This window comes from Amblyomma mixtum, chromosome 3 (genome assembly GCF_055824585.1).
Source record: "Amblyomma mixtum isolate Tamu chromosome 3, ASM5582458v1, whole genome shotgun sequence".
Lineage (NCBI taxonomy): Eukaryota > Metazoa > Arthropoda > Arachnida > Ixodida > Ixodidae > Amblyomma > Amblyomma mixtum.
In genome coordinates, this window is record NC_143014.1 from 144,681,818 (window position 1) to 144,706,431 (window position 24,614).

At 41.4% G+C, this 24,614-nt stretch overlaps 1 protein-coding gene across 2 annotated transcripts in view; it reads right to left on the bottom strand.

Moving 5' to 3' along the window:
* Nucleotides 1-23,503, bottom strand: part of LOC149352258 (pyruvate dehydrogenase phosphatase regulatory subunit, mitochondrial-like) — a 40,767-nt gene extending 17,264 nt beyond the window's left edge. Inside the window, exons 1-14 of one of the 2 annotated variants that reach the window (XM_089581411.1) lie at nt 23,347-23,503; nt 22,136-22,254; nt 20,525-20,652; nt 17,906-17,987; nt 17,371-17,452; nt 16,005-16,086; nt 9,411-9,532; nt 7,869-7,983; nt 7,495-7,647; nt 6,053-6,177; nt 5,199-5,423; nt 3,909-4,038; nt 1,360-1,493; nt 1,027-1,175 (exon numbers count right to left, since the gene is read on the bottom strand). In XM_089581411.1, coding sequence (XP_089437537.1) covers nt 1,027-1,175; nt 1,360-1,493; nt 3,909-4,038; nt 5,199-5,423; nt 6,053-6,177; nt 7,495-7,647; nt 7,869-7,983; nt 9,411-9,532; nt 16,005-16,086; nt 17,371-17,452; nt 17,906-17,987; nt 20,525-20,652; nt 22,136-22,254 — 1,646 coding nt within the window. In that variant the 5' untranslated portion in view covers nt 23,347-23,503. Of the gene's footprint in view, nt 1-1,026; nt 1,176-1,359; nt 1,494-3,908; nt 4,039-5,198; nt 5,424-6,052; nt 6,178-7,494; nt 7,648-7,868; nt 7,984-9,410; nt 9,533-16,004; nt 16,087-17,370; nt 17,453-17,905; nt 17,988-20,524; nt 20,653-22,135; nt 22,255-23,145; nt 23,323-23,346 lie in introns of those variants that run through there. The other variant, XM_089581412.1, reaches the window with a different exon arrangement.
* Nucleotides 23,504-24,614: the final 1,111 nt, after the last annotated feature.

Genomic DNA, 24,614 nt, shown 5'->3' on the forward strand with positions numbered 1-24,614 from the left:
AACATGAACTTACTTTCATGGTTCTCAAAGATACAGACTCAGAATTTGAACTAGTCCTTTAATGCACTGATATGGAAGAGCTGTCTGAAGACTGCATTTGCACCTGTGAGGACTTTGGAGACAGCGGCAGGCTTGTTTGTTATGGAGCTTAATGCCAGCCCAAAGAGCACTGAGAAACTATTTAAAAAGCTAGGCATTACTTGTGGCACACACTCTGCAAAGTGAATGCCACAAAGGCTTGCCTGAAAAGTGTGTGCACAAGAGAACTTGACAGCTCAAAAGTGGCCCAGGAGATGCGCAAACTCAAAGCCATTGCTGCCGAACAGTGTCGACTGGGTGAGGAAGGTCCTACTTATGCACCTGGAAGCTTTGTTTGATGATCTGAGCATTAGAAATAAACTGTAACATTGCAAAAAACTTTAAATCCCAAATTCTCGTTTCGATTTTTTTCTCCCAATTTGTCTTGTTAGGAACACTAATGCTTCCATAGAACACAAGAAACATGTTTGCTTGAGCCCCTCTGGACCAAAATTTTATGAGGAATGGGAATGTGGGCTTGTTTTTTTCCATATTCTTGTTAGCTCACAGTGAAAAATAAGTTTCTAATGAGGGCTGAGAATGGAAAAAGAGGTGTAACATTCATAGTACTACTCTGTTGTAAAAAAGAAAGAAAAAGGTAAAAAATAGAAAAAAATAACTCCTCAGGCCCATGCACCAGGCATTCCTAATAGCATATCACATGAAACGATTGCAAAATATTGGTCTGTTTTCAAACGATAGTTTTCCCAAGTAACCATAGTCACTTTTACTTGTGACTTTGCATATCTGCTGACATGATGAGCATAAAGTACTGACATTTAGTAGAAATGGACTCAGTAGAACCCCGATTTCACCTTACGAGTTTTATTTAGATCAGTCCAGTGGTTCAAAAGTTCATTTTTTACCATCTCCCACTCTGAAAAACTAACCCAGAAAACCATATTCAGGCATATTAGAAGGGTTATGCATTCAACATAACAGACTCACCGGTTTACATCCATGCGCACCAGGATGCACTCATTTTCATATCCACCACGATCATTCTGCATGCCTGTCAGCACAATGGACCCAACTGGAACATCTACATCATTTGAGCACAGCATCTGCAGGAAGTCCACGACCTCTAGACCCCCAGACTGCAAAGATCCACATCAATGACGGCATTTTAGCACAATGGATATACATGTAAGCAGCTTAGTTAACGGTTTACTGGAAAGGAAAAAAAAGATGACCCAACCCCAGTTTCATGGCTACACAAGCATGCTAATTACAGATATGGCTCTTTGATGCTAACTTGCAATCAGATGGTCTGGTGCTTACCTCAAGGTAGAATTTTGTAAACGATGACATGTCACTCAGGCCCACTCTTTCTCGGCAAGCCATATACTCTCTGTGCACATGCTCCAACCATGGAGGCTTGCCATATGTGGGCTCTGGACTGGTCTGGTTCTCACCTTTAAATCAACAAACGCTGTGTTATGCACCTGGGTCCTCTTTCTAATTAAATATAATTAGACCTGTGCACATACAGCAGGATGTAAAAACAAGAAGTGAATTTTGAGTAAAGTTCATTTGTCCAATCCCCCCACCAGAGAAAATCTCTGTGCTCACCTTCCTTCACTTCCTATTCCCTTTTCACTTTTGGCTACACATACTAATAACACGGACAATACTGAAATCAAGGAGGACTGGTGTTCATCATCATACCAAAACGGTAATTTTTTTTTTTTTTTCACCAAAACAGCAATGTATTGGCAAACACACATGCTGCTTTTACGAGGATCTAAAACTGAGCACAGCGCACGATAATATTACGGTAGAAATGAAAACATCTTGCCTTATCCTAACAACATCAAGCGCAATGCTATCAGTTAAAGGAGAATTTGAAGTTTACAGTAGAACAGAAAGTTGTGAAAAGCAAGGAGTGACTCTCTGCTCTAAAACTTTGGTACTAAAGACGTAGTCTCACACTATGACAACCAATCAGCGTACATAGCAGGAATATTGTAAAGGCATCTTGCCTTTATATTGCAAAAATGTACCTTCTTTGCCAAAAAAGCCTAGTTCATTGGGTTCCGTGCTAAGTCTGTAGTCAGACTTTAATGGCATCACTAAAGCTCTACAGCTCTACACGAGCAAAGATGAGAGGTTTGTTCACCCTCCAGGAAATGGCAGCAGCAGAACTACTACATCATGTGGGCCAGACACTTCTAACAAAGGCTGCACTTGCTTAATGACTGCACTCTTTTAAAGGGACACTGAGGAGAAATTGAAGTTGGCTTGTATCGACAGAATACCAGCTCCTGATTACAAAAACGGCGCTCATACTGACAACAAAGCTCTTGTAACGTAGAAAAGAGCAAGAACCAAAATACAGGTATCGCCGCCACAGGCCAAACTCGCAAGTACAAGCGTCATGACGTCATATAACAAAACAGTGTTGCTAGAACCAATGGTTCTAGCAACGCTAGGACACGAGAAGCACAAATCACTGAGGCGCAGCCAATGCATGCGCAAATCTCCTTGACGTCGCCAGATGGCGCCACGTGCCGGGCAGCTACGCGCTCGCCTGAAGCATCGGGACCAATCAGCGCCTGCTCGCCGGCGTTAGGCGGGCTCCCGGTATTCCGCTAGCGGTATCAAGGTACACGGTATGCTAAAGGTGTCTATTTGCGAGAACTTCGTTGACGACTTCGAGAACGAGATCCATCGTAACGCTCGCAAAACGCCGGTGCAAACGTAAGCGAAGCGACTGTAGCGACGGCCGCAATAGCCGACAGATGCCTTCAACGTGCGGCCGGCGGTAGCTTTCTTTTCGGCTGCTGCTAGGCCGCACTGCTGGCCGCCAGAAATCACGGAGTCTGCATCACGTCATGTCACGTCATGTTTCACGTCACTTAGTCCTCTGTCGTCATAGCCGAATCCCAAGTTTGAATCACAGCGGCGGGAAAAACCTTTTCAACTTCGAATCCAAATTTCTTAGAAATAAATGCATTTTTCGCTGCTGGCCAAGTGGCAACAAAGCCATGACATGCCGAACTATCGGATTTTGCTATAAAAAATATATTAATAGTGCTCTCCTCAGTGTCCCTTTAAGATGCATTTCGTAATGCAAAAAAAAATGTAATGAACAGCTGTAATGTCTTTACACCAACAATCCAAATTGTGAAATAACAGAAGCCCTGATATGATGACAGCATGCCTCAATAAGGAAGGTAAGGAGAACCATAGGTAAGGAGAACCCTCGTCCTTAGCTTTCAAGGCCTTTTTTGCCTTTTGGGGAGCTCCACTACATGGCTGAAGCAAACCATGCCGTCTGGTTACTTTTGGCAAAGGCAGTAGTGCATAGTGCCTGGGAGCAGCATCATACATATAAGTGCAAATTATGCAGCCACTTGTTATATATACCTTTTAGGATGCTCACCAAGACAACAATCAGACTGTTTGAAGAGAAAATATATTTCTAGCAGCTGTGGTCACATTCGTTTTTGGTTTCTCATGTTTCATAGCATGCAATCACAATTTCCCTCAATTAATAATGTTTCTTGTGCAGACCAGTCCATCAATAAAAATTTCTTGTAGTCCCTGCAGATTTAGGCACTCCAAATAGCAAGCCTTCCACTGCACTACAGAAAATCGATCTTAGAGAATCGGTTGTGGGTCTCGTTAACCACAGGAACAGAAAGATAAACTCGAATAAGCTGTCACTGAGAGATGAGAAAGTCAACAGGATGAGGAGAACGAAATTATTACTGCATGCACACAAAATGCATTTGTAATCTCAATCAAGGCACTGAAAGGAATATCTAGAATGTCCACTCAAAGTTCAAAACTAAACGGCTAAAAACTATTAAAGAATGCAAACTCACCCAGAATATGTTGAGGATCAAAAAATAGCGCACGTTCAAAGCCCATTCTTTCACCAAGAACAGCACCCTGCTGCTCCTGAAGTGGCAGCAGTGGTGAACAGCGAAGGCGACGTCCTGTGCGAAATTCAGCCTGTAAATAAATGAAAGCCTCTAATTAATTTTCAAAATTATTACCTGCACTTACTAAATGTCAGCAGTGAATGAGGAAAACACAACAACCATACATATATCTGAAAACACAACAACCATACATATATCTGAAGATAATGAGGCAACTAGCCTTTCTGAGCAACAAAAGAGCGAAATCATGATTTGGCCTATTATAGACTTGTCTTGAAAAGTTAAGCAAAAAAAAGCAGCCATACTGCAGGTTGATTACATGGTACATCCACTCCATATGTATAAATGTCTCAAGGAAAATTGTTCTGATGCAACAATAAAATAAATGTCCCCATAATATTCTAAACACACTTCTGAGAAAGTGAGCTTATAACCTGGCTCCCCTCTCCATTTTTCTTTGCAGCCCTTTTCTATGAAGACAATAAAAAAGGACACAGCTCCTCATACTATTATTTGCAATATAGTTTCCTAATGCTGTTTTTGATACACATTCTATTTCACATTTTGCCCCGCCGCGGTGGCTCAGTGGTTATGGCGCTCGGCTGCTGACCCGAAAGACGCGGGTTCGATCCCGGCCGCGGCCGCTGAATTTCTTGAAGGTGAAATTCTAGAGGCCCGTGTGCTGTGCGATGTCAGTGCATGTTAAAGAACCCCAGGTGGTCGAAATTTCCGGAGCCCTTCACTACGGCGTCTCTCATAGCCTCAGTCGCTTTGGGACGTTAAACCCCAATAAACCAAACCAAACCTATTTCACGTTTTCTTTTTTGCTGACATAAAAATGTACAACCATGGTCTGACTGTATAACTATCACTGCAAATGAGCAGCAGATTCGCAAAAGAACTGAAATGAAATCCTTCACACCCTTAAGGTTGGCATATTTGATAAGTAGCCCCAAGCAACAGACTGGCATGTTTACTTGTAAATAGGAGAACATATTTTGAAGGGTGAACTTTTTTTTTCATAGCTAATAAACTTTTCTGGCAATACCACAACATTTTCTTCAGCCTTTCATTAAGTGACAGAACTGCTACCTTAGATCAAAGCAAGCCAGATGCAAAAAAGAATCTTTCTTATTTAGCTGCAGATTCTTGCTGCATCTCCCTGCAACAAAGCATGTGTTACAGCAGCAGTCCCTTCATAACAACTGTGGGCTAGCTACAAGCAGGCACCTGAAGTGGGTGGGGAGCCAGGTACGTCCTGCCAACAGCCTCCTGTACTCGTTCACGCAGAAACTTAGCATTATTGTGCAGATCAAGGAAGCGGCGGCAGTCACAGGGCAGCAGGTATGCCCGGGGGGCTCCATCAGTCAGCCAAAGAGCCAGTGCACGGCCAATGCCACCAGCCATCTGTGCCTGCGCACCATTGGTGCCAAGTGCCAGGAAAAGCCGCTCCACCTAAATATGAAACAGAAATAAGGTCACACACAATACATCACAAGTGGATGCATTACCATACGGTTCATACCCGATTACGCATGTTTAAAGTTAACTCAGCAGCATGACTAAAATCGCCCTTGCAAAGTTAGCTGCAGTAAAGACCAAGGCCAGTAAAATATAATGATCTTATTTCGACTCCATTTCAGTTTTCCTTTTTCACTCTCTAAAACTGGCTCAAGTGATGTTGCACCCCATGTCTTTTCTTCATCATTGGCTCAGCTCCCAGTTTCAATTTAACCAGACTGCTTTCACAGTTTACTAGCTCCACATAGTAAGCCTACAATAAAATTTGGACAATTCAGTCATGGTTGATTCAGTTTCTAACCACTGACACAGAGGGACTAAAATGAAACAGTATATCCCATTTGCATTCCTGTCCCCTGTATATGTATAGTTCGTGCACCTTCCCGACACAGTGAACAACTATGGTATACAGCCAATTAAGCCTGCTCGTAGGTGGTTTAGCTATGTGCTGAAAGCCATAATACAACCAACTATATAACATTTGTTATAAGTTCATTACAAATAATTAAAGCATGCATTATTTTAGAAATACAAGCAGTTGTTATTCAACACCATTTTCTCACCTCTGAGGTTTCTCCCAATATAGAGTAATTGTCAGGCGAAAATGTCTCTGGTGCAGTCACCAACTCAGCAAGCTCCAAGTGCTGAAGCCCTGGAAAACGATGCTGGAACTGACTGTAGATACTTTCTGGAATGTCAATAGTGGAACACGATGTAATGGTTCAGTGCATGGCACTCGCTACTGGACATATAATCAAGTGGCCACTCAAACCTTACAATGAATAATAAGGTTTTTCGTTTTCCACAAGCAGGCACTTTCAAATAAACAAAAATATAAAGTAAAACTAGAAAATATACAATAGCTAAACGGCACTTCCTATTGCTGCTAAGCTTGACTGCAGAGAGTTTTGGATAAAGAGAAACTAACAGCATTGTGTCCACACTTCAGGTAAAATCTAATGGCAAGAAATAGGAAGTAAATTCCAAAGCCAAACTGGCTGTTAAACTGTTTTCAGGGTGACAAAAAAAAAAAAATTTAATTTGAAGAAAGCCCACTGCACACTGACACCTCAATTTACATCTTCTTTGAACCTAGCCACACTAAAATATAAAGCCTTAAATGATGCCCAGTTAAGCTTCTTTCAATAGTGCGGGGATTGGGCTGAGGCATACTTTTGTTTTACAGATAGCCAGAGCTTGCAAGGCCTCCAGCAGTACCTAAAAGATATTTCGAAGATGCCATAGCAGCATAATGTGCACTATAGTTTGTCCATTTTCTTTATAATTTTTTTATCAGTTTTGTTTCTTAATCAGTTTTGTTTCTTAATTTGACACAGTGCAAAAGAAAGATGTGGTCATAATAACGCTGTTTGAAATAAGACTAAGCTGCAATGCTGCACAATGAAATATAACGTAATGTCCGATGACAGTTAAAGTTGTTTATGCCACTCTATTGGGATGAAGCAGTAATAAGTGCTATGTTTCATCCTGAAACCAAGAGGATATCAATGGCATTACATCAGTATTACCATAACTAAAAATCAAACACAGTAAACAGGCTGGGCATGCAGACCTCTCAAATCACACTGCAATTTTTTATACACCAGAGATTGCCAACACAGTCGAAAAAGAACAATTGGTGGTAGACTGCAGCACTGGCCTAGTAGTTTTAGCATCCAACTCGAATGCATGAGGTATAGTGTTCGATCTCCAGTGCCGCCAGGTACCCATCAGTTTCTAGTGAGTACAAGCTTTCTCCTGGCATGTTGCTTGAGTTTTTTGAGATGATACGTTTCGAAAAAGGAGTCTTTCACCCCACCTTGTGCAGGTAAAAACAACTTGTGCCGCGCCACTCTTTGACCAAAGCTGGCCTTGTGCCATTAAAACTTCATCATCATCAACAATTGGAACCAGCCAAAACAAAATTGTAACCAATCAGACACCAAATGGTTCCAAGTGTGTTTTGGCCAGTTCCAGTTGGTCTTTTTGGACTGGGAATACTTACGAAATTGAGCATAGTCTGGAGGCAAGCGCACAAATTCAAACCGGTCAGGAACGTCATAATGAAAGACTGGTTTGGCTATTTCCTCAAATCCACCAAGGAGGAATCCATCACCAAAAGTTCGACAGTAGACACGGCCATCGTAATCCCACACAACTGCATAAATGTGAAATGAAATATATTTTTAGGCATTAAATAATAAGCATGTCCAGTATTTTCACCACAAAAAAAAAGTTGCAGACATAATCTTACAGTACACTTTACAAGCTGCTTAGCACTGAAAAAGGCCTATTTTAAAAACACTGAAAAGATACAAAAGAATCCACACAACTAAGCCTTCCCTTTCAAGCAAGCATAATTCTGGAAGATAGCCTCACCAGGTAAAGAGTCACTTGGTTGGTCCAAGGCCTTCGTAATTGCAAACGAATGCTTGGCAGCATGAATGGGAACCATGAATTTGGGCTGACTTGCTTGTCCAAGCTCTCGAGACCACTAAAGCCAAGCATGCAAAACCATGTTATGTATTATGCACCATACTACATGCAAAAAATATCTCACATTACCATATGCATTCATTATTGCATAAAATACAACAGTGAAAAACCAACTGGGATTAAAGGGGGCTCTGAACTACCTCTTGAGCATGGCAAATGAACACATTAGATGAGCAAATTACACCCTCATGAACATCACAGCCATGTCAAATGACTAAGTCGCATGCTCACTAGCAAAGCGCAAAGTAAACTAGTCTTCATTCCTAACAGTGGCTTTTCCGTCATGTTTATGCTGTCATAAGCCTGCACCCCCCCCCAAGTAATGTCAGCACCCATGCACCTCTCTGTGGATGTTAACACCACCAATCAAGATAGTCATGAAAGCAACACTACCAATGGCACTGAAGATTACGCACAGACATAGTAGGCTGCATGCTACCTTGAGATGCACAAGTTTAGACAAATGGAGGAAAGAATTTGAGTTGAAGAAAACTACAAAATTGGAGGGGCTCCTCCTTAAGATGATGGTGATACATTTTGCTCATAACAAATTTTAAATGCTGGGCAGTCTAAGCATGCAGCCATAAACTGAAGGGTGTGCTTTGAACTTCCCTCTGTGACCTGCACAATACCCTTGCCCCTCAAATGCCGGGCTGCATATATAGGTAGCAAGAAAATTCTGGTTTTTTGTCATTTCAGAGTTCCGAATACTTTTGTGGGTATTTGCAAACATAATTGCAGGCTTCTTATACCTGTGCACCAAGCTGCAAGACAATTACATTCAGTTAACGCTTGCCTCATATGTAATTATTAAAAAAAAAGCTAAACAAAAAATGAAATCAGTGAAAGCAATTTTGCACAAAGTAGGTCTAAAATAATTAAATTTATTTTGCTTTACTTTACACACTTTAACTCTACCACATGTTCAGTAATTTAACTCAAGGGTTGTTTTCTTTCAACAGCAGTAAGCACTCACAGCCGAACCTTCGCTAAGTTCCAATGAGGAGAAGTTTCTAATCAGTACATTTATTATTTATAGTTCCCTTTCTATGTGCAAAAAAGTGAACTGAGAAATATCTTTTCATGCAAAATAATTTCCTGCAATGTTTTGAGAAATATTGCAACAGAATGAAAACACGCACAAAAAATTATCACATCCAAAAACCACCAACTTTTTTCAGCTTTGTATTCAGCACAGAGAATGCCTATTACAGAGCATGTCTTTGGTGGCTGTTAACAAGATACAGAAAAAGAATTCAGAAGCAGCTGCAAAAAAAAACTGGAATCTCTCAATTTACTACACAGATAAATGAACAATTCTGCACAGTCTCAAGTTACATTCTCTAATAATGCTCGCTGTAAATTTTCACAGACCTTCCACACAAATTTGGCAAACAAGTTGCAGATGTAGCACAGTGCACTCACCATGCCACCAGCAAGGATGAAATACTCGCAGCTAATGTTTCCAAGATCTGTTTCCGCTTGTACTACAACCCCCTGGTTGCTGACAACTCGTTTGACGTAGCAGTCTTCAATATATGTTGCTCCTAAAGTTGCAAACACAGCAAATGCAGAGCAAAAAAACATTTTTCACAAATATCCTTCCTGCGTGCTTCAGGGCAGAAATCCTCATACCCATAGCGATCCATGATTGTAGCCCTCTCTAATAGCTTATTCAAAAAAATGTCTTCGATTCACTCTTTTTTTCATGTAAAAGCATGCACTAAAAATTAGGCACTAAGCTAGTAACAAATGAGAGCGTGTTATGCCTGTAGCTACCATAGTTATATTTTTGGAGCTAGTACATCACTTGCTGTTTTTAATGACAAAACAAGGAGAGCGATATCACAACCATTGCTCGGTGTCTGCAGACCCTCTTCAATTTTCTGGAAGGCCTCTAGGGGTCTGGGCTTCCCAGTGCAACAAGTAGAGGAGAGTGGGGCAAAATGCGACCAAAATGTGACACATATTTTCAAATTATAGCCTTTTTATTTTTAGAAGTATTAACACATGTTATAGTACTTTTTGCTACCATACCGGCAGCACGCTCAGTAAATATGAGAAGGCCAGCTCAGGCCAGTTGAAGTGCAAGAGAGAAAAATTATGATATGAAGAAGACCAAAATTCTTGTCTTGTTGGTCGGGGCAAAATGAAATGCCCCACCAAAATAAATATATTATTCAGTCTTGCAATAAATGCATATGCAGTTGGCTGTATGGGCACCAACACAACCTCTGTGAGCCTGTTTGCATGATAAACACTGCATCTAGACACAACCCAGCGCTGTTTTGCTAAATGACCCGCTATAAACTTGGTTGCCCAATAGCCAGGCTTTTTATGTAGTCAGTCTATGCAATCCTTTTGAATTTCCTGCCTTCTTAGCAACTTTTTCTGTTTCAGTGTCATAGCTGTTACGTTTGTGCTTTGTCCCACTCAAATGGATATGTGATATTACTAGATCTGTAGTATGTGGAAACGAGCTTTCAAACATGACTAAAGGTCAGACCAAACAGAGTTGGCTCCATCATCACAATGTATGGTACAAGTAGTCACTCTAGCTACTAGGAAAGAGAGCCCCGCTTAGATCCTAAAGCAATTTTTTTTTCAGTTCCTGCCTTTCGCATTCTTTCATTTTCTTCTACTGTGGAGGGCATCTTCAGGAACATCAGAACACCTGGCAGTATCAGTGCTGCTTGTTGCTCTCCAGAGCTTTCTCCCCGTTTTCTTCACACCTGTTGGTAACTACTGTGTTTCTTTTAAATGTCTGGAGCATCCTAGGGGTCAAGAAAACAAAGGCAGGGCTTTGGAGTAACCAACAAAGTCAATATTGTTACTTCAGGCCCCAATACAATGTTGTGTTTCTCTCTACATGTAGCCTGCTGCTAAAATAATTTTCCCATAAGAGCACGAAGAGCAAAGCCTCTAGAGGTTTTCATGAGCTAAGAAGGATAACTAATTGTAATAAATAAACCCTTATGTTAATTTGCGATGCCTGATCAGTCGTGCTGCATGGTCTAAAAAATTGGCAAGTGGAAAATTACTCTTTCTTTTTTTACCACTTTCTTGTTTACACAAGGCTCATTTCACATTTTCCTCTGCTTGAGTATGACAAATTTTTTCACCTCTAAGTGGACTTGTAGTGCAGGTGTGACAGGGCTATTCATCTAAAGATCCAATTGATTTCATTGCTTGTTTAAAAGTTCAGTGGCTCTAGGTAACAAAATGTCGCATTTTGCGCCACTCTCCCCAACTACTTGTGGGCAGAAGATGCATGGCACAATGAATACTTGAGGCAGTAGGAGACATATTAAAAACAAAAATACAGCTGAGCCCACTTATAACGAACCTGAAAGCCTCCCGGATTCGGTTCGTTATATCCAATGTTCGACTGTCTGTATAACATCCAAAAATATTAAGTCCACCAAAAGTAGCGTTTATTTTTTAAAAAACTGCATTATGTGTGTCTACTTATTCAAAACAGACCCTACCGCCGCTCTTTCCAGGTTTTCCAGGGTGGTCACGTTCACCTCGCCGAGTCCCTTGCTGCCAACAATCAACTCTAGGAACAGGATATAATTAACTGTGGTTGAAGCGTTAATAGCGTCGCCTCGCGTGGCAGAATTTAGAAGATGATGAGGTGGTGAGCGCTACCAAACAGAGAGCCCATGGCTACCTCACAAAGCTCACGTGTCCACCAGCTGGCCGCCGTGTTCTTGCCCAGGCATCGTGGGGCTTCTTCAATAAATGTGGACAACTCTCCACATGTCCACGGCAGCTGGTGGCAGCTTGGCCGCATTAATCAGATTCCTAGCAGTAGGGAAGTGCTCATGCTTGGCATTCAATGGCACCGTCAGAGCACATGGTTCTGCGATGTTACGGCCTGCAGGAACATAGTCATCCGAGAAAACACCTGGCCAGCTATGCATCAACGACACGTTGCTACAAATCTACATGCGCCTGATCACATACGAGGGGGGACCCAAAAGAAACCGAACTGTGAGCGCGCTACCATTCGTAGACGTAGTAGAAAGTTCTACCGCTAGATGGGGTTAGCAGAGACCTTCACGAAACAGCTGTTCAGACGACATAAATTTGTAGGCAAACATTTGAGCGTAGTGTTGTGTTTCGCTTGCAGTTACTTTGTTCCGCCTGCGAAATCTTTATGGCAAATTTAAAAGAACAGAGAGTGTGTTTGAAGTTTTGTTTCCTGCTTGACAAATCGGCAGCGGAAGCTTACTAAATGTTGCAACAGGCTTTTAAGGAGGGTGCTATGAGCCGCACACAAGTTTCCGAGTGGTTTGGGCGCTTCAAACGTTGTGAGATTAGTGTCGAAACCATGCTCGTTCTGGGCATCCTTCAACGTCTCGAAACGATGAAAACGTTAAAAAAATCCGCCAAAAAGGAGCAAAGATGGTCGTTTCACGATCGACCAAATTTCAGAAGAGACAGGGGTGAGTTGGAGCTCCTCTCAGCGAATTTTGACTGAGCAGTTGCAAATGAGACGTGTTTTCGCTAAATTTCTTCCTCGCATTCTCACACAGGATCAAAAGAACATTCGATTAAATTTGAGTAGGGATTAAAAAAAAGATATTGAAAGTGATCCAAACTTCTTCGCCAAAGTCATTACAGGTGATGAGAGTTGGTGTTAGGGGTATGATCCAGAAACTATGCAAGCGTTAAGCCAGTGGAAGTCTCCCAACTCCCCGAGACCAAAAAAAAGCAAGGCAGTTGAAGTCGAATGTGAAGACAATGATCATTGTCTTTTGTGATGTTCGTGAAATTTTGCACCAGGAATTTGTTCCCCCTGGCCAGACTGTTAACAAACACTTTTATTTGGAAGTTTTAAAACGCCTGCGAGAGGATGTGCGGAGGAAACGCAAGGAACGTTGGCGATCAGGTGACTGGTTCCTTCATCACGACAACGCCCCCGCACACACGGCCTTACGAGTGATTCACTATTTGGCCTCTCGGGGATGGACTGTCGTTCCCCACCCTCCATATTCACCAGACCTAGCCCCGTGGGACTTTTTCTCTTTCCGAGAATGAAGTAAAGTCTAAAAGGGAAGCGTTTTGGTGATGTGGTGGCCGTACAAACAGCTTCGCAGAGGGCACCGGACGATATCAAAGTTGAAGAGTTCCAGAGATGCTTCAAACAGTGGGAAAAAAGACTTGATAAGTGCATCGCATTTCATGGAGAGTACTTTGAAGGTGACTGAAGGAATTTTGTGCAAGAGTTAATAAATAAAGTTTTTATACGAAAAATCCGGTTTCTTTTGGGTCCCCCCTCGTATGTGTGTTTTCAACAGCTTCATCTATCATCCTGAGGCGCGTGCAGCAATGAAAGTCACGCATTGCCCATGGTACAGAATGCATCAGCAGCACTCTCTGCTATCTGGATCTGCCTGCAAGTGGTAGCAGCACAAAAGGTGAAGCCAACTGGGCAGGCAACACATACTACGTGAACAACATGGCTAGCAAGGCATTCAAACTTCTCTTAACACTGCTGTTAGTTGATCCACGACTATGGGCAATAGCTTCACTTTTGATGACGCCCCTGTCTTGGGATGCTTTGCCCAGTCGATGAACACGCAGGTACTGATTGCCCTTGTAGGGCATCAGCGCACGCTTGGCCGGTAGTTAGTTACTGTTTCATTGCCGCCTTCTGGATCCACATGTTCTTCCCAGGGCTGTGTCGCGATGGCTGAGTGATGCTCTTCGATCTTCACGCTTGCTGGAAGCATGACCTCTTCAACTTCGGGGGGAGTTTACAGCACCTCCTCGTTCACTATAACCGAGTGGTGCAGCCAAAGTTGTTCATTGTATCTGAGACGAACTGTCATTGCTCTAATGCATATTTTGATGGTAGCACAGCGCTCGTTTGCAATAAGTGAGCGTTCATTATATCTGCGGCCATTATAAGAGGGCTCAACTGTACTCAGATGCCTTTTTGAAAAATGTATCAAGTTATTCATGGTATTTTCTACAAATAATAGATGCAAGTTCAAGAATCAAACATGCACAATGAAATCTGAAAAATTTTTCGGTTGTCTAAAGTCATAATTAAATTATGGCAACAAACAGCCTCTTTCACATATTCTAGGCCAGAAAAGCTATGGCAGGAGAAATGACTAGGGTAATGCGAAAGCAGCTGACTTAGCAACGCAACACCAATACTGGCATTATGCCACAGGAGAATTAACTTGCCATCATTTGGACAGTAAGCACCAATTTCCTTACACAGTGCTCATTACATTACAACAATAAATCGATATTCACAACTCAGGAAAACTCGGTGCTGAACTTCAATAATTTGCTGAACTTCAACCTACGCTGACTACATCAGGGCTGAAAGTCCTTTCCACCAGTGAAGGGGACCTCATGGGTATGATCTAAGCACACCCCTCTCCCAACACATACATGCACTTCTAATCATTTATTAATTTGTTTATCTACTTACTCACCTGCCTCAGCTACACCTATGAAAGAACAGCACTTCCAAACACAAGCTGAGCTAGGACCTTTCTGTGAAGTAAACCGTGCAGCATGTGGAATGCCTTCAGCATACATGACCCCGGTTACAGTTTCTCCCTTGTGTGCATTTAAAGCTTCAACTACATAAAATATTGGTTCTTTGAATTTCCTGGCCAAAAGCCAGGAGAGGGGAGGGGGGCGGGGTGCAGCCCTCCAAGCGCCCCTCTAACTTTGAGCTCTGGTCTGTGCCCACACAATGCTCTAGCTCCAATTACCCCTTTCACATCTACTGATGAATGTCTGGCAGTGGTACAACGTTGACTCGTTTATGCCCTTAATATGAGGAGTGTTCAATGTGCCCTCAGCTCATAAGCTGCTAGTTTGTGAGCTACAATGAGCTCAGTTTTCAACCCAGCCCCTTCCTCAGTTGTTAACAATATCAACACAGTCTAGATGTTTATCGGAAGTTCTCTGAATCCTGGAAACAGTGATATTTTCTTAAACCCTTGAAAACACAGTTTCACTGCCTTTTTCCAGCCTTCATTACTGAGACATCTGCGAAAAAATTTTGCAAATGAAAAAAAAAAAAGGAAAACCATAGCAAAGTGCAGGAAACAAGCAAGCTGACAGGAGACTTCAAAATAGCATTGGTGCATTGCATTCTTCCTCATTATGAGGTGGCTGATACAGCATCAGAATTCTTATTCAATTTACCTCACTGCTTTGCTTTGATTACCTGAAAAAATTGAATTCCCCCAAGCCTGTACTGTGCTCTTGTAACTCTAGGCCAATCAGTGGCAAGCAATCATTCCCCAAAATATTACTGCTTCATCTCCCTAGCAATCTTAGATTTTATGAGTGGCAAAAGGATCTTGAAGCTGCCATTTCCAAGTGTCGAATAATAAAGTGACGCTGTTTGCTCTCAGAGCCTGCGCAGTGTGGAGGACTGTCAGCCACGGTTAAGCGGGGGAAAGGTATTTACCCCTTTATATAAACCCCACAACAGCAAATCAATGGTCCCTCCCAGTAATAAACTGCCCATAAAATAAGTACTTATCAGCATTTGTTCTGGCTAGCAAGTCAAGCCAGCCCTCCATTTCATTTCCACTCATTTGAGCAGCTAGCATTTTCTGAACCCATTGCACACAGATCTTGGACATTTCAAACTGCTCATGCTGGATGATCTCCCAGTTGAGAGAAACATGATACGAAAACAGACTGATTGAGATGGATTGAGGGATTACGGCGTATGCACCTGATCGCTGAACAATTTCTGTTGTCATCGCTAAGCTCATTCAGTCTGTACATCTTTTATTACTCACTATGAACCGAATACCTGAGATAACAAGATAACCTGAGATCGTCTCCATCTCTGAACCAGAAGCTTTTAAATCTGCTCTTCTTCATCACCTATGTTAACTACTCTCCTTATTGTATTTTATTTGTATAAGTATACTTACCGCTCCTATCTGTAACGCCTCAACGGCCCTGATAGTAAGGAAATAAATAAATAAATAAATAACAACATAAACTCAGATGATGACAAACCTCCTTGCTGTGCCAAGTCGGCCAGTGTCTGGCACAAAGCCACAGGGTCGACTGTGCCATCTCCAGGAACAAAAACTCCTCCCTATATATGTAAAAAAGGAGATTGTATTTTTTTATTTATTTAGCCTAGATCCCACAAAATTTTGCAAAGTGCACATTTTTTCACAGGGCACTAAAAGTTGCTTGATCTAATGGCAACATGCCCCACTAGTAATTAGTACGATACTACAGGGGAATACCAAGTCTGGCTAGATTGCAAACATGCATTTTTACTATGAACAAAGCTTTAATAAACTGGAAAATTATGTAGAATCAGAAAGCATGTAGCGATACCTCTCAAGAATTAATGCGCCTGGTCAAACAAATTCTCCGTCAGCCACAGTTTGTTCCTCGCTTTCACGTTTAACACTATTTCAATGGACAAGTACCATCAAAATAGGTCGAAAGCAGCGCAGTGTGTGTTGGTGATGAGAATGCAAAGCATGTTCACTCTGCACGCTAACCAGTCAGCCTGGATGAAGCCATCATGCACACTTTCACAAGCACAAGCCAAGCACTAGTTACTAGAGTCATTCACACTCTTTTTGAACTTTGAGGCCACCATGACTAGAGAGGATGGCTTTACAGCACGGCGATAAACAATAAAGCGGTGCTATCTTCTAAAAAAGCATTTTAACTGGTCAACGAGCCAAACCGTTCAGTTTTCATTTGTTTCCTCTGATTTCCAGACAGCTCAGAAGGTTACAAGTTATAAAAATGGCATAGCACCACTCACGCTGCGTGGTGGATTTAAGTAGGGAAGGAAATTGGAGACTTCACTTGAGACTTTGACAGCAACACAATCACTTTTACTGCACAGAAAAAACACTGGTGGTTTTCACAATCTAACTTCTATTTGTAGTGTGGGTTCTTGTTTTCATAACTGTCTCCATTTTATGTCCCTTAAGCAAGCACCTAGCAGTTAAAGCAACACTCTTCAAAATTCCACAAGTTATGAAGTAAGACAAACAGACACAACAAAAGAATCTGTTTTTTTGATTAGAATAAAGACTCAAGCCAAATTTTGAAAAACAAGTGACAAAGCCTCTTCGGTATGCTACCACACAGCCTTGCACAGTCAGACTTCATGCACAAATGCTGAGTATAAGCAAGGATGGAATAAAAGCTCACAATTAATTAAGGTCATGGTTAATCTAGTAGCTTCCAGTAAATAAGGAAATCTTTGTGATAGAAGTGCCCAGGCTTTAGATCCATCATCCTATGTTAAGCACAGAAAACACTGTATGCAAGGTAAAGAGCTATTTGCCATAAAAGGTTAAAGAAAGAACTCCATATCAGTAGCCATCATGACAGTCTAAATACCAACCACAAGGTCCTTGGTTGAAAGGTAAGGATGGTGTTCCAAAAGTGTAGAAGGCTGCTGGACCACACATTCAATTCCCCTTGCCCTGTGTAAAAATATCACAAACAATTGCTGAATTTTTCAGCTTATTCAAACCTTAAACTGCGTGGCAGCATTTACCTAAGCTTAGGCACATCTTCTGCACTTTCACATAGACGCACAGCACTCAGCTTACTAGAAGTGATAACCAAACAGCAAGCATTCACTGAATACAATAGAGGACAACACATTTCCTGCAATGGCCAATGGCAATGCTCTTACCCTGCAAACTACGTCTAACAGTACAGGAAGAGACCAAAACTTGATAAATGCTCTTTATTGTTCTAGTTTAATGTAACAATTACTACTAGAATAATAGTACATTACTAGTAGTAGTGTATGGAATCAAAATAATTAAGGACTTCTTTCTTGTTTGCAAATAATGAAGCAGCAAACAATTCAACGGCTGTTATGAGAATCACTATGTAACAAAGTTCCAAGGTAGGATTTCATCCCGTACCGTGCCTCAGCAGCAAGCCGCCGGAGTGATGTCATCCTCTTTTCTGTCCTGGCAACACTAAGAGAGCCACACATCCTCCAACCTTGGGACACAAGCAAAGCAACAGGTTTTGTGGGCAGTTTACACTCCAATTAGTTATGCATTACAAACAAACAAAAACTTGACTAAATTAAACTGTGATCTCACTGTCAACTACCTCTCACCCTCCTTAGCAAAGCATGCTAGTGCAACTACACAATAATTTAACATAAAAGCAACAGAATGACGCTGCACATGGCAGATAGAAAAAAAGAAACAAGGCAAAACCTATACATCTACCATCTGCCTCAGTCCCAAGCACACTCTCCATATATTCACACTACATACAAGATGTTTAGGCAAAAATTTCCATTCGTATACACAACCACACTTTTCAAGGTAAAAAAAAGTTTGTTTTTTTCGATGTATAGTAACACTGCACAATCCTGCATAGCACCACTCACAACCCAGGAAGTGATAAGTTACATGGGATAGATGATGTCTGTTCAAGCAGTCATTATTACGTTTGTAATTATACGCCACCACGGCAGAAAATGCGAAGCGCCATCTTACTACTCTCACTTGAGTGCCACAGAAAAGGACACATAACATGCACAGTGCTGACACCGAATAATGTGTGCTTGTGGGAGCGGCTTTGCATACATTTTGGCCACTCAGCTTCAGTTTAACATGCTGGAATTGCCGGAATGTTTGTGTTAAGCAATAAGTAGAACTGCACTTTTAAAAATCTAAAATCTAACATTTAAATTACTAACCGCCAGCTACAACCCTTGGATTACAATGAGACACTTCTCTGCAAGAGTAAAAAAGTTGACTGTTAGATTTTATTTGCCCTGCATACCTCGACTATTTCCTGACATCTACTAGCCCTGGAACTACCACGCCAAATAGGACATCCGTTTACATTGAAAAGCTTATTTTTGAATATTACTGAAAGTCCATGCTACAGCTGATCGGTATAATGCTAAAACTGACACAGTGTCATTATTTAAAAACCTGAAATTCAGCTCCACTTAAACCCTGCTAATCGTGCTACGTGAATACAGCCAGTGAACAAAGTATCCTTCCAGCAAAGAGGGGCACCTCTCATGCATGCAGCCATGGTAATGGACGTTTGTGTGCCTATATACAGGGCGCCCCAAATAAAAGCGGTGCTACATGTTGCAGGAAGTATATTAATGTAATGTTTTTTACAAACACTTGGTACAGGCAGGAATACTTTTTGCTTCATAACTATTTATTTTTTAGTTAAGAACAGTCATCACCTTCACAATCACCACCAGAAGTTAATATCAAACCTTCATCTGACATCTGATACTTCAGCCCATATTTCATATTCCGCCATTCACATGAAGGCTAACTATTGACTGTATTTGCTAGCGCTTGACACTTGAACGCACATCATTAAGAGAGTAATATATATCACTTATGAGGTAACAAAACACACAGGCTACACATATATTTGCCTTTTTGTAAACTGGTTGCCCAGCCATAACTATATAATGGCGTACAATGTGGAGTGGCTACCTTCAAAGAGTAGAAAAGGCCTTCATGTGTTGGTAAAACAAAAACTACTCGCTGAAATTGCTTCCCTGTAATTATGCTAACTTTTAAATGCAGCTCACAGCAGCTGCATTATATGAAAAGCAGTGAACAATAACACTGAATATGAACCACTGAAGGCCTCTAAGAAACACTGCAATACCAGTGTGTAGACATGTCTGTGTTTTGAGTTTTCTAGAACTTCAGTCAGGAACTAGGTACACACAGCAAGATACAAAAGACAGCTCTGGCTTTTCCACATGCAACGTGCATAACAGCCAAAGTGAACACTTCAGCTTGTTGATGATGTATAGTTTGTTATATCGACCTTTCACGACCCTCGGGAAAACCAATTTTTTGGGCTGTGGGGAGAACATGGGGGAGCCTAATTCGCAACTCTTTCCAGTACTACGAGCACAGCCCAGTGTCCAACATGACGGCGCCCATCAACTCTTTTTGAAAAGGTCTATAGTCTATAAGTATTGTAGGTGCAGTGACTTATGTATCATTATATGACTGAAGTCTTAAAATCTTTTGAAGTCTGCTGAAAGTATAGGAACAACAATGTTTGGCAAGGATAGTTTACTTTTTCTCAACAGTCAGGTTATGACTTAGCAAAAGTGTCGTTAAGATATTAGCACTTATTAATACACATGGGGTACTGAGAATTATTAGAAATATTAACCTTGATAAGACTTAGACAGTAAAACGTTACCTACAAAACAGTTCTCTGTCTCCTATTTCTTTGATCAGTAATACCCCAGTAAAAGTTGTTCATCATTTAAAAATGTGAGGAGAATGTTTTTTGAAGAACATGCACATCTTAAACATGTACATTAATAATCATGTCGGAAAACTCTCATGCATGGCATCCCTATTGTTTGTCTTTTACAATTTCAGTGACTGTGGTGTTATCATAAAAAGCATGATGATCATTATTACAATAAAGCATATAAAGAAGAAATATGTACATTTCTATTACGCAAAGATGATGGAGAACAACAACTTCAGGCTATATGAAACGGAAAGAAAGCTTACCAATATCATGTCCTGCATCATGCAGCTCTTGGTAAATCTTGGCACTAGAGCGTGCAATAATGCCATCAATTGTTGGCTGGAGCTGGCCCACCAAGCCACTACTACGCCATGTTGCTCCACAGCCAATGCTGCCAAATAAACAAACATCTCTGGTGTCTCTTGCTGCCATGCATTCAGGCCCGCCCAAGAAATGTCCCAAAATTTCTCTTTGAAAGAGACTGGCTTGATAACCCTGGAATTATGCCTGTACCTATACATTATGCAACTATTTGGCTGTAGGTTAGTGCACCAAAAGAGACCCCAAAGCATCTTTAATGAAAGTTGCAAAATTAGTTTATTTTGAAGGGACAACACTTGTGGAATCTCCTTGTATGAAAACTTTCTAAAGAAGATTTTTATCAACAAAATTATCAAAATTAAAAATCCCCTCTAAGCATATTTGAGGCTTCTGTTCGCATCATTCCTGCTTAAGCTGGAAACCATGCAAGTGCACTGGCCCTCCAACACTACCGGAATGCTCTACCAGTTATTATAACAAGCCTTATTTCTCCTTCAGGTGCCAACTGTTATCCAAAGAATGGTAAATGCAAAAATTTTCAGATTTTATTGAGGACAATGCCAAGCCTGCACAGAAAAAATTAAAATCCTTCCAGACGCTTAATATTGCAATTTCTGCCGAGACCTCATACCTCCCTATTGTGACTCAACACTGATTTCAGGGTGTCAGTTAAACTGCTTCTGACTCATTTCTGTTATGAAAATTTGTTATGTAAACAAAGTAACGCATTTTAAGCATCCTAAAGTACTCTTCCCTACAAAACAAACAAAAGAAAATGTGAACATACCGGAGCTGTACCAGAGCTACTGTATAATTTGGAGGTATTCATCTTAAAAATGATTTTTTGTATTCAATCCGCACACCTGGCTTGAAATTGTTCTGCGGAAGATTTAGCACATTCCAGAACTTTTCTACAGTGCACACATTTTTGCGCACTGCGTTCTGTATACCGAAATTTGACACCATCTAGGTCACGTGTACAAACATGCATGCAGCACCTGAAGGGGATATTATTCCTTTTCTCTTGCATGTGTGCGTAAACTGTTCACTCCTGGCTTCAGCTTGCACATCATTTGTGAGGGCCACTTGGTTCTTTGTCACTCATGACACTGATGGAATTTGGTTAATGGCTGCCATCTGCCCACTGTGGCATGTAATCAGTACAAACGACAAATAAGAAGTGCGAAAAAGGTGGGGATTTGGAACAGACACAGGAAATAGCAAGAAACTTTTGGAGCAAGATTGCAGGTGCTCTGCTCTGCATGGGCCTGCTATATTTGGTTCCGCTGTTCACCAATGCACAGTCTAACAAATGGGCGAATTCATTTGTCATATTCAGAAAGTGTTCAAGAGGCTCCCAGAAGTCATCTTCACTATGAAGGCAAATTTTTGCATTGAAGTAATTTGCTACGCCCAAACTTATACAGAGACATTATGCTGCAAGAAAGTGATAAGATCTGTTCGCATGAATCAAGAATGAAGGCAACTGTATGTGCTACACAAGCTAATAATTGCAGCAGATTTCTGCAATGGTTCACATGCAAAGCACGTACCGGCCTTTTTCAAGAACAACAATGTCTGTCCATCCACGCTTCACCAGGTTGTAGGCAATCGAGTTACCAATCACACCAGCACCACAGATGACCACCTTTGCAAGTGCTGGCAGAGACATCTAGATGCAAATGATTATAACTTTTACATGTCATCAAGGTTGAACATTTGTGACTAAAGCAAAAATACCGTTTAAGTATAAAATGCCCTAATTTTAAAATTACAGCACGACATATATACCAGTTAAGAGGCACATGAAAGTTCAGACGGAATGAAAAGTTTTGGCAAACAGTCGTTGCCTTAATGGACAATAAAAGTGTTTTCCTTTAGCGAAATAAACAGACAGGATGAAGACCTGCCTTAGCTGCATGGAACAAGTATGAACACCACATGGTTCAGGGCCAAAAAAAAAATTCATGGCACTGATGCTCTTCACAATTTTTTGCTTCTTTCGGGTAAAGGAAAGGAACACTGTAAACTGTTTGCGAGGAGCCAAAAGTTGAAAACTGAGAAGCAACATAAACAGTACATGAGTTGCATGTTTTTTTTTCTTGTAGATTTTTTTAACTTTTTCTTTTCGCTCATTCCTTGATATTGCCGAAAGCGTAACTTAAATTTCTGCAGATATCGACGGACCCTGGTTCATGTGTACGTAGCAGAATGTAGGTAGTACATTTCCTGCAACAGGCCGTCATGCATGATTGACACTGTACCAAATCAAATAATTTCAATAACATTTAAAACATCTTATTTAGAATGGATGTAGGAGCTAGCGGTGTATCGATGCCACGGCTACCGAGAAGCATCAATGTGTGGCTGACGTTCGTTATACTCTGGTATGAAATTGGAAAGCGAATAGTAGATGCCGAATTTTTAAATAACATGCATACTGCCGCCACAAGCAGCAGTGGATTCAAGGCACGGTAAACCACCTGATCATGTTTACAATCAATTACTGGAGTATAAACACCAATGAACGGGTTATATACTACCAAAAACAGGGTCCACTTACTTTCGCTTTATTTTGGCTTTCTGCAGTGATCGACACTATTACACTTTTTCTCACAGGCTGCTGTAGTATGTTATGTTAAGAACCGGTCAGTTCACCGAGTACATACACATGCAAGTTGAGTTCGGCTTTTCATTCTCTTAAAGGTCATAACGCACAAGTTCAAAGGCACCGCTCCCAACAAGAGTGACTACAAAGACTTACTTTCAGATCTACCTTAATGTTTAGGTTTCATTAAGCACAGCCAAAAACCACAACAGCTGCACCTTTCAAAGACATGCCGTTAAGCGCTCTCGCGAGCACCACGGGAGCCCGCACAACTTCCCGATTGAGCCGTGCGTGCTGTGGCTGTGCAGCTGTATTTACATTTTTAGTAAATTTTACCGCTAACCAAACGCATCACACTAAACATAGGCCCTGTCCCAGTATTACTCCTGAGACCATAGAGTTAATATACCAACTCCTGAGACATCCACAGTAATGTGACATTTATGAAAATTTATTCTCGAATTTTGCTGAGGCTTATAAAAACAAGTTTACGAAGCGTTGCCCCGCGCAGCCACGTAGTGATTTTTGTTGTACATCGTAAGCTTCAAGCTTCCATTTGTCAATTTTTTTTATTCTTTGCCGCAGCTTTGTTCGCGCTTAAATTTAGCGCAAAGACCATGTTTCCTGGTCTGCTTCATGGTTACTTGAATGGTTTCTGCGGTGTGAATGAAAAATTACCATCATCTGCAAGCCGGTATTTGAGAACCCAGTTTCGGTTCCGCTATCTGTCGGCGCCACATTCCGACCAGTTGCGCGCCCGCCTGTCGCGTCAGGACCAACCAGCGCGTGCGCATAGGCGGCGAGTGGTACGCGCCGTGCTAAAAGTCCATATTCTCATCTTTTGAGTGCAGTGTAGGCTAAGCGGTCGCTGTTTTGCGGCTCATGTAATGGGAGAAGGGAACGCAAATTTTGTACCACGTTGCCCCTGCTACCCACAAAACATGAACAGGCGCTACGTACCATAAACTTTGCCCCCCCCCCCCGCCCAATGGAGAGACCAGCCGACCTCTCCACCTTTCCCTCGCACTAAAATTTCTTTCTCTCCCTCTAACTCATCTTTTCAAAAACATTTACTAACTTATTACCCACAAAGCACCTCTCAATTCTTGGCCGATGACCCAGTGCAGGTATGTGCCATATATCTGGGCAACAATCTGGAACATACCATGCAGTTGGCAGCATGCATAGGTAAGCTCTTCCGAAAAAAACCTTCTAAGCTGATTTACACCAGTATAATACTCAAGGGGGGCAGGAGGATGAAAGTCAGCATGAACTTGCAGATTTTTCAGTAGCACAAAATTCTTGGCACATTATATTAAAGCATATGAAAATATAAAGAAGTGAACAGACAACTATGTTTACGGTAGTACTTCTTAGATTTAAAGAAACAGCAGTTGCTCACACTGGGCCACAGTCCACGGCGT